We start from the raw sequence: 11,549 nt of genomic DNA, 5'->3' as shown, positions 1-11,549 counted from the left end.
TCTCCTAGCCTCTTCCTCCCGTCTAGCTTCTTCAGCAGCTCTTCTGGCCTCTTCCTCAGCTCTCGTAGCCTCTTCTTCCCGTCTAGCCTCTTCAGCTCTCCTAGCTTCTTCTTCCTGTCTAGCCTCTTCAGCTTTCCTGGCTTCTTCTGCTTGTTGAGCCTCTTCAGCTTTTTTAGCCTCCTCAGTTTTTCTGGCTTCTTCTGCTTGTCGAGCCTCTTCAGCTTTTTTAGCCTCTTCTGCTGCTATTCTGGCCTCTTCAGCTTTTTTAGCCTCTTCTGCTGCTAATCTGGCCTCTTCAGCTTTCTTAGCCTCTTCTGCTGCTATTCTGGCTTCTTCAGCTTTTTTAGCCTCTTCTGCTGCTATTCTGGCCTCTTCAGCTTTTTTAGCCTCTTCTGCTGCTATTCTGGCCTCTTCAGCCTTCTTAGCCTTTTCTGCTGCCTTTTGACTTTTTTCAGTTGTTTCTTTCATTGCTTCAGCAGTTTTTTGTGATTTAGTTTCTTTCAACTTGTCATCACCCAAAGATCCAGATTCTTTTGTATCAGGAGGTGGTAAATTGCCTTGTAATTCTCCTTCACCATCATCAATAAAATCATTTTCTAACGGGTAAGATTCTTTCACTTTTTCTTCTGGAGTATCAGTGTCTGGCGCATCACTTTTTGGAAACAGGGTTAACATAGCTTTTCCAATGTAGGCATCTGAAACTGTCTTTGCTTTTTCAATATAGGGATCTGAAAGAAACAAAAAGAGAAAGAAAAGAAAAAGAAAAAAAATGAAATACAATGTGTCCCACAAATAAGACAGCATTTTAAACACAATTATATTTGAAAATCTTACAGACTTATGGAACACATTGTATAAATCACAACTGGTAATATTTTCTTACATAGGACATAATGTCAGAAATATATAGAAAAATAGAAAATGAAACTGTAATTTTCATTGTGTTTCTCAAGGAAATTAGCAATATTAAGTGAATAAATTATAACTGAGAAATGAAGCAGACTTTGTAAGAAATTCTTATTCTATGACAAATGGTACAAAGAAATGTAATAAATGTAACAATTATTACTATACACATATGATGTTATACAACACAATTATGACACAATATCACAGTACATTTGATATATCTTACATATAATAATATAACATTACATATGTCAGAATACCACATGTGACATAACACCACACTACAAATGACATAACTCAATATATATCACACAACATATAGCATGAAACCACACTTTATATGACATAATACCTATTATTCAATGACACTGAGCCAATAAAGGAACTTCCACACAGTTGCTTGACTTGCTAGAAAGAGCAAAGCAGCCAGATGTTTTTCAAAGCTCATCCTACTGGCTTACAAAAGAAGGGCACATTGGATAGTAAGGTTTTTGGGTACATTAAATCTTGACTAGGTTCTGGTTCATAAGTCTGCTTGATTATAGCTGATCTGGTCCTAAACAACAACTACAATATGGGTAATTGTGTATATGTACTTAAAACACTTGATATTTTAACTTAACCCTTTAGCATTAAACTGGTCATATCCAGCTGTTATATTCTACACATTTCATATTCAAACTGGCCATAATATCCAGCCCCTCATACCTATCCTATAGTGTCATTCTAAAAATAAACAATTACATCACTGAAATCTCAAAGCCACAAGATAAATGCATGATTAATTCAAAACAATGTGAATAAAAAAGATTTACATTTGACAGAGTAATCTGAATGCTAAAGGGTTAAGATACATATATAAATTATACTAGGTTTCAGCTACTACATACATATTACTTTATTGGATTTTAAGCCAATGAGGGAGGGATACATCAAATAATTTAGCTTTGGATACGTTATGCTTCAAGTAAAGATTGGAATATCAGAATTGAAAAAGTCTTTGATCAGAGCACTATCTGATTAGAGCTAATGTCAATTTACATAATTACTTGACCAGTTTCATATAGCATGTTGATCAAAACTGACTGGTTTCAATCAACGATATACTGTGTTTCAACTAATACGCATATATAATATAATGGTTTGGAATATTTATAGATAAAACATTAGGTTTTGAGTCAATAATGGTTGTTTGACCTGTTAGAAATAGCAGCTAAAACTTTCTCAAATCACATTCCAATTTTACAAAATGGAAGGACACATTGGGCAATGTAGTTACAGACATACAAAACAAGGCATCTTTGATCATATTTGCTCAACAGCCAAAACATTGCAACTATTATGTATGTTGAAAGAAGTCGTTATGAGGGCACTTAAGCAGGTAGAAACAGAGGCAAATCTTCCTTACATCATACACTACCAAATGACAGACATTCATTATCATCATCATCACTTAACATCTATTTTCTATGCTGGCATGGGTTGGACAGTTTCACAGAATCCAGCAAGCCACCAGATTGTGCAGAGCTCTAGTGTCAGCTTTGGCATGGTTTCTACAGCTGGATGCTCTTTCTAAAGCCAACCAAATGAAAACTGAGACTAATGCAGTTTTGGGTATACAATGAGATGGAATTGTTAAGGTTAGAGTATTTTTGATCTGAGCTGACCTGAAGCTAAACCACATATTAAATTTTAACCCTTAAAGTATGGGAGTCATCAATAAAAAATTCTGACTGTTATATCATTATGAAAATGATCAGCACAAGAAAATGGGATTCAGTCCTATAATATAGCTTTTCTAGTATTCATACCGCAATAAAACACCCCAGTCCTTATATTATTCGAAGAAGGGAGACTAGGAAAAACAACAGGAAATGGCCTTTGAGCACTGCAAGTAAAGTTCACTTTGCTACAAGCATTTGAGTCACTACCTCAGTCTTTCAACATACCTTTTCAGCTGCACCTTTCCTTGTGTAATGTCACTGTATGTTAAAGTGAAATGGTGTCAGAGCAGGTAGGTAATGTCTTTGGAAGCTGCCCTTTCTTAGGTGAATAATCTTGTATTATCTTCTTAAGTACCCCAGCAACCACAGTATTTCTAGAGGGCCATCTACAACTGACTTTAAACTGTTCTTACAGAGGTAGATGGATTGGAAAATGACAATTCCTGAGCCCTAGTTTCCACCTCTCCTCTTTCAACTAACCCCAAAATTAGGCAAAGCCTCCAAATACAAAGGATATAATCAAACCTTAGGCTAATTCTCATTTCTGTGTCCAACCTTGATCTACTTCTACATGCTACTTCTTCCTAACATCCAAACAGCAAATTGTATTTCTCACTGACACAAATTCCCATCCCATATCTATTACATCTCTACTGTTCAGGCAACACTCACAATATAAAAGGTGATGTCTGCACTCAGAGAATCTACTGTCGCCACCATTCAAACTCTTTTACCTGGATATTAGAAACAAAGACTTCTAGTTACTTGAACACTTAATGTCTCATTCTACCACATTTTTCTCTGAATTTATGTTAGCTGTTTTTACTGCTCCCCAAACTATTCCAGTCATCAATGCTTTTTTTTTTACATTCATAGCACACTCTTCTTGGTCCTGACACTCCTACCATACCACTCAGGCTGTATTCTTTGCTACACTGAACTGACTGTACCAGTTAGTATCCAATCTGCTTATATCATTAACCAATACACAAACAGTGACTCACACTGTTTCTTCTATTATTTCAATGATTACATCCCTCTAGTTAAGACCAACTGGCATACTCTTCTTCTATCATTACATTGTATCTTGCCACTAGATCTGTTCTGATAATCCTTCCTCCTCAGAGCTGCAGCTCCCTCACTGCCATGTTTTTCTACAGACATTTAATTGAACATTATACACATAAGTATCACTAACTGGGAGAACCTGCATGCCAGCCTCATTTGACTAAACATATTATACAATGAAATCTTCAAAGACGTCTGATAATGAGACTCAACATTACTACATTTGTTTTAAAGAAACCTCTTCCATTAAATCTCTCTCAAATCTCTGCAACACTTACATCATGTCCATTGATGACAGTCAGACTGACAAAATTATAGATGAAATGGAATACAGAGCTGCAAAACTTTCTATTAGCACAATATATGCTTCAGCATTACACCTGACAAGTATTTTATTTGGTGGTGCTGAGACCAAATCTTCTCTGAGGTATACTTGATAAGAAATGGTGTTAGCTAGACTGCTTGATCACCAAATATCCTACCTGGCCACGGATTCTCTAGTGGTACCTTAACAATCCAGTCGCTACTCACAAACTAGTCTATATTAATCATAAATTATACCACACAGTATACAACATAATCTTTTATGTATATGCAGACATACTGGTTTTGTTGTTAAGATTATTTGATTAGGAAGACTAATGCAAATTCAAGATCATTTAGACCTGTCCAGTAAACCTATGTTACATTGCACTCTCATTTAAGTGTACACATCAAACGATGATGATGATGATGATGATGATGATCATTATAAACAGAATGTAACACTGCTTGAACGAAAATGACAAAGACTAAGTATATATTACACAATACAGCACGTATAATACCTGATTGATTGTATGTACATACAATATGTAAACTGTGAATATTTTAGGAGTTTAAACCCCAAGTTAATAAGCGCATGAAATCAGGAAATATACTCATAATTTTAAGTCTGATTGAACATTTATAAGAACTGGTTAACTTAAAAAGACATGCTGTCTTGTTTAGGAATATATACTTTATAAAGAAATTCTGTTGTATACAGAATATGGTGTAGTTCTGACAGAAAGTGACTCGGAGTAATTATAGATTTTATCACACAATACATAACATTCAGTTATCTGTATATAACCACACCTTATCTTACTGGGTTATGTTGTTTAAATTATACTTTTCTCTCTAGTAGATAAATGTAATCATAATTTAAAGGTATCTTTCTTCTGAAACAGTTTCAGCATATTCAGAGTACAAACTTGCAAGATGCTCCCTCATTGTTCAGTTGGCTACCCTTAAACTATAGATTTCTTCAAACATGACTGACTAGAGTCACTAATCCTCAACAACAATAATTATAGCTCAGCTCAAGCAAGACTAACTGGGGTCACTATATCTATACAATGGCAGTAGCAGTAACAATAAAGAGGCTGATGCAAAGGTTATACAACATCAACAAAAACAACAATTTTACCAACACAATACATTATCAATTCAAACAAGAGCACCAAAAATAAGTTTTAATTACTTACCAACAATATCACGGACATTATCATTCATAAGGTATAACGTGACAAATGCTGAGGAACAGAGCACAATAACAAGCAAGAATTTGCCAAGCACTGAGCAGACACCAGATTTTTTCTTTTGAGACCTTTTGCTCTCTTTTTTGTTGTTGTCTTTCTTCATATTGTCTTTCTTTATATTATCTTTTTTTATATTATCTTTCTTCACATGATCTTTCTTTCCATTCTCTTTCTTCGTGTTCTCTTTCTTTGTATTTTCTTTCTTTGTATTTTCTTTCTTTGTGTTATCTGAAAGAAAACAAAAAAAAGTTGTTTTAAAATTAAACATGTGGATAAATGTATCTTAAGGTATATATATGTACAGGTATACATGCATATGTATGGATATTCACATCCACACATATATCCATCATTCCCATATCTATCCTTTCATCAGTGTCTTGTCAAATCCACCCTGTAATTTCAAGATTTTGACTATTCTTTGTGTCTTCAGTCTTAAATATTTCTGATTTACTAATCTCTTTTATTACATGGAAAAATGGGAGCATGAAAAGTAATATTCTTAAGATTATAAACCTAGAAAAGTACAGGACAAGTTATTACACCTGGAAAAGTATAGGACAAACTAATACTTCAAGTAAAGTAAAGAATAAGAAACTTTTTACTTAAAATATTGCAGCAAAGAATGCCAGTTCTTCTAATTTATCCCTTTGCAGTTCTCATCTTTTAAATTTATTGTACAAAACTGTTCAGCTAATTTGTAAGTTTGTCTAATTAGTCACTTTTTTCTGTATTTAAGGTAGTAAATTAGACAAATTCTACTTAAATAAGTATAATGTTATTTGTAAACTATAATAAAGTATTTTTTAATACTCAAATTTTAATTTTAGCTGCAATATTTTAAGTAAAAAGTTTCTTATTCTTTACTTTACTTTACTTGAAGTAATAATTTGTCCTATACTTTTACAGGTGTAATAACTCGTCCTGTACTTTTCCAGGTTTATAATCTTAAGAATATTACTTTTCATGCTCGCATTTTTCCATGTAATCCATGATTTTTCCAGGCATTGGTGTTATAAGATAATTAATAATGTGTCAATTAATAATTTAGGATTTTACCTTATAAAATACTGGGTAGGGGGATACATTGGCTGCTATTTTTATCATGTCGAGCAACCAGGTAGAGGCTCTTTCATTGGTTTGATTGTGTGATGAGATTTTTTTACACATATGTATAACATGCATATATATCATCAACAGAAGTTAGAGAGTAAGTCAAAAGCTGAGAGTTTCATGTAATGGCACTTATCAAACACGAATTTGTCCATTGTCACTCTGTAACTTGTGACGAAATAACTTCTAAAATACAAAATTTTGTCAAAAACGTTAAGAGAAAACCCTGTTGGATGTGGCACATTATACCAGTATCAGAAATTTCAAAGTGTTAAAAAAAATTAAATAATCTGTACGACAAATTGAATAGATCCGAAATGGATAAAAAGTAAAGTCGACCTCGGCAGAATTTGAACTCAAAATGTAGACACAGGCGAAATACCTATTTCTTTACTGCCCACAAGGGGCTACACACAGAGGGGACAAACAAGGACAGATAAACGGATTAAGTCGATTATATCGACCCCAGTGCGTAACTGGTACTTAATTTATCGACCCCGAAAGGATGAAGGGCAAAGTCGACCTCGGCGGAATTTGAACTCAGAACGCAGTGGCAGATGAAATACCGTTAAGCATTTCGCCTGGCGTGCTAACGTTTCTGCCAGCTCGCCACCTTAGAATGTAAACATTCATTTTAGCAATATATTCTTTATTATTCTTATTGCTAAGTGTTACTTCCTTACTCTCTTACTGACATGAAATTTCGTGGCATTTCACCCCATAACTATCATTTAAGCCTAAGAAAAGTATACTTTTATTTTAAAATTAAAAAGTTTATGCTAATTGAAGGTGAATAGGTGCCTTACTACTCCCTTGAGGTCGCATATTTTGATGTAACTTTTTTTCTACTGAACCAAATCTCAAACTATTTATGCCAAAGTGTAGCTGAGGAGGTGTCCTCTTTAAAACTGTTAACAGTTTGCAATTTAGTTGAGAACTGAATTAGTGGTGAAACTTGGAAACTGCTGCGATTGACGAACTGGTGGACTTAAGAATATATTCAACCACTACCATGGTTGAATGAAAATCAATTGCACACTATTAACTATGTACCAATCTGTGCTATTTTCTTTGATCTGTATGCAGTTTTTACAACTATTTCCTATTTTATGGTAATACAAAATCATTACTGTTGGACTGTAATGCTCCATGTATGGTCATTACTGTTCTAGTTTTTGAATCTAAACTAATATATTTTTAGTCTTCATCATAATAATAATCGTTTTATGTCCTCATGCTGTAGTGGTATGGGTTGGACAAATCATTGCTGCTCTTCTAGATGGATCAGAAAATTACATTTTGCTCACAAGTTACAATTTTGGCTTGGTTTCTGAAGTTAGATGTTCTTCCCAAAACTAACCACTTTGCAGAGTGTACTGGGTAAATTTTTTTGAGGCACTAGTGCTTCATAAGGTATCATGTTTTTGACAAGATTAAGAAAACCTTTTGATCTCGCTCTTAACTGAATGCACTTCATGCACCATAACACCAGCACAAGAGATGATAGAGTTGACAGTGTGATGTATAACAAGAGCTAGATAAATGCAGAAAGTGAGTGGTATCTTGAGATAGTGGGTGCAGCACCAGTTATCTATATTTCCTCCAGTCCACTCTGTAAAGTGATTGGTGTTAGAAAGAGCATCCAGCTGTAAAAACCATGCCAAAACAGACAGTGAAGCTTGGTGCAGCTCTCTGGCTTGCTAGCTCCTGTCAAACCATCCAACCCATGCCACCATAAAAGACAGATGTTAAACAATGATGATGATGATGGAGCCTATGTGCAGAGGCTTGCCTTGCCTTAATAATAGCAATTCTTAAATGAAGCTCATAACCATAGCTTATTTGAGTGGATAGAGCAGTTAATGAAATCAGTCCCAGTACATGACTGGTATTTTATCAACCACAGAAGGATGAAAAGTAAAAATTAACTTCGGAAAGATTTTAAACTCCCAATATAAAGAGATGCAACTAAATAACACAAATTATTTTGTCAGATGTCCAACTAGTGCTGCCAGATTTAATAATAATAATAAAACTAACAGCAGGTGGTATAAGCATGTGCTAAGCAAGGTACAAGACAATGACCAGACCACAATCATTTGGGATATGCCGGATCAAACCAACAAAAAAAAAAAAAAAAAAAAAAAAAAAGCTAATCACCCAAACATATTAGTCAAGGATTGGGGAAAAAAACACCTGCTTACTGATAGACATTGCAGTCCTTTCTGATGAAAATATTGTCAAAAAAGAAGTGGAGAAATTGTTGAAGTACAAAGACCTCAAAATCAAAGTGTTCAAAATGTGGGGCACAAAGGTAAAAACAATACTAATAATAATTGGAGTATTGAATGTGATAAAAAATCATATGAACAAAAATGTAGAAGTTATACCTGGATGCTCAACACTACACACTATCCAAAAAAATAGCCCTGCTAAGAACAGCCCATATCTTATGCAAGACACTATCAATCCAATAATGCAACCTAAACAAAACAGCCTACAAATAGAAGACACACTCTATATTGCATTTACCCAGTGAAATAAACTCCCACCATTAAGTCATGAAAACCAAAGCATTACACACTCAACACACAATACAAGAACACAACAAAAGATAGCACCATACCTCAAGGAAAAAAAAAACTAGCACACTACAGTACCAGAAATAGTTTGCACACTCCCAACAACAGGAAAGAACACACAATGCTGCACACACCCCAGCAACATGGAGGTGTAGCAGGGGATGGAGTAGAAATTTGCCTCAATCTACCAAGTATTTAATAATAATAATGATGATGATGATGATGATGATAATAATAATAATAATAGGTCCTTCTACTATAGGCACAAGGCCTGAAATTTGGGTGGGGAGAAGGGACTAGTCAATTACATCGACTCCAGTGTTCAACTGGTACTTATTCTATTGACCCTGAAAGGATGAAAGGCAAAGCTGACCTCAGCGGCATTTGAACTCATAATGTAAAGTCAGAAGAAATACCGCAAAACATTTTATCTGGCACGATAAAACTTCTGCCAGTTTGCAGCCTTATCAATAATGTTTTTAAATTTAGGCATAAGGTCAGCAATTGTTGGGGGGGGGGGGTAATTAATTGATATAAGTAATAGTCAAGTACAAGGTTTTACCCTTGTTCTTGACTTAGTTTATTTTGACTCTCAAAAGAATGAAAAGCAAAGTTAACTTCAGCAGGATTTGAACTGGATAACAACAAGTACATTAAAGATGACCAGTGCCCATCTCTTTGTGGTTGCCAGCAAAATGCAACACAAAATAGTATCCACTTTAGTGCTCCTATGCCCACTTGCATACACAGGGCTTTGATCTCAGTGGCCACATGTATGTGTCTCCAACAATGAATAATGATTGACAGTAACAAATATCTCTAAAATAGTAAAGAAGGTGGCATTGATTTATTAGTGTGTCATTTCTGAATGTTTCCAGACACCTTGGATCTTATTTGGTTGGCTAGTTGTAATTTAACCATAGGTCATCCCTCACCAAACTGATTTATGATAAAAAACATTCTGATTGTGAACTTTCCATTTTTTTCTTCTAGGTATGATATATCCAATGCCACGTTACCCAATATATCTAGCATGGTGTAATTTGAAGGGTGTTTGGTTTCTACTTCTAACAGGTCAAGCAACTATGTAGAATCAAACTTGCTGGCATATGACTAGCTGGTAGTAACAAAATGGAAACAAGTAAAGCAATTAACCAACACTACCACCACTCAACCAGCAACTTTGAACACACTTTTGCATATCAGTATATGTGAAATGTGGAGGTGCAATGGCCCAGTGGTTAGGGCAGTGGACTCGCGGTTTTGATTCCCAGACCGAGCGTTGTGAGTGTTTATTGAGCGAAAACACCTAAAGCTCCACGAGGCTCCAGCAGGGGATGGTGGCGAACCCTGCTGTACTCTTTCACCACAACTTTCTCTCACTCTTACTTCCTGTTTCTGTTGTGCCTGTAATTCAAAGGGTCAGCCTTGTCACACTGTGTCACGCTGAATCTCTCCAAGAACTATATTAAGGGTACACGTGTCTGTGGAGTGCTCAGCCACTTGCACATTAATTTCATGATCAGGCTGTTCCGTTGATCGGATCAACTGGAACCTTCGTCGTCGTAAGCGATGGAGTGCCAACAACAACAACAACAATATATGTAAAATATGAAGGCTTGCTTAGAGCTATCACACAGATGCACTTTACTGATAGATGAGAAAAGATACTTAAAAAAAACGTCAAATATTTCACTTATGTATATGTGAGAAATTGAGAAAGAAAGGTAGAGGTAGAGACAAGAATCTGAGAAAAACTGAGTAAAAAATGAAGGGGTTAGGGACAGGAAGTTTGTGAAGGAAAGAAAGTGCAGTTGTGCATATTTGTGAGTATGCATGTGTGTGTGTGTGTGTGTGTGTGTATGTGTGTGTGTGAGAGACAGAGATAAAATTTTGTTTATGAGAAAAAAAAAAATTGATAAGTAGATCAAATATCTTTCCAAAATACTGCATACATGTGTGTGTCTAAGAAAGAAAAAAATTTAAATATATGTAAATAATATGTATGTGTGTGAAAAATAAAGACTACATATGCAGTGACAGAGATTGTATATGTGTCTGTCACAGAGAAAGTGAGAGAGAATTGATGTATGCACAAGTGAGAGTGTATGTGTGTGCATGAGAGACTGTATGCATATATTAAATGAGAATGTCTGCATGTGTGAGACATAGATATGGCCAAGTATTTAAGAAGTTTTCCAAGCTATCAATTGATTGTGTAAAGATATTAATGAATCTTCATTGGATTCATATTAGATTAGATAAGAAATGAGAGAAGAATGCTTTTATCTGCTTAAATTTTAAAATATATATATTTTTTTTGTATAGAGAAGCATAAATATAGATACATCAAGGATAATCTATGAATTATTTGAAATAAATATCTTTAATCCTTATTATATCAACATTAACAAAATGAAAATTGAATTAATATCATTACTGAATGAACTGATAGATGGTGAAATTGGCAGCCATACTGGCATTGACAGTTACACCAAATTTTAAATAAAATGTGTGTGTGTATGTGTGTGCGTCTCTCTCTCTCTCTCTCTCTCTGTATATATATATATATATATATATATATATATATA

At 34.7% G+C, this 11,549-nt stretch overlaps 1 protein-coding gene across 1 annotated transcript in view; it reads right to left on the bottom strand.

Annotated features, from left to right (window-relative positions):
- Positions 1-11,549, bottom strand: part of LOC106878285 (aspartyl/asparaginyl beta-hydroxylase) — an 89,350-nt gene that overhangs the window by 42,724 nt on the left and 35,077 nt on the right. The window contains exons 2-3 of the mRNA XM_052966803.1: positions 5,210-5,491; positions 10-728 (exon numbers count right to left, since the gene is read on the bottom strand). Of these exons, the coding sequence (XP_052822763.1) occupies positions 10-728; positions 5,210-5,491 (1,001 nt within the window). The remainder of the gene's footprint in view (positions 1-9; positions 729-5,209; positions 5,492-11,549) is intronic.

The sequence above is a fragment of the Octopus bimaculoides genome, chromosome 3 (genome assembly GCF_001194135.2).
Source record: "Octopus bimaculoides isolate UCB-OBI-ISO-001 chromosome 3, ASM119413v2, whole genome shotgun sequence".
NCBI lineage: Eukaryota > Metazoa > Mollusca > Cephalopoda > Octopoda > Octopodidae > Octopus > Octopus bimaculoides.
Note: the sequence above shows the minus strand (reverse complement) of the source record. Positions and strands in the feature narration are given on the sequence as shown.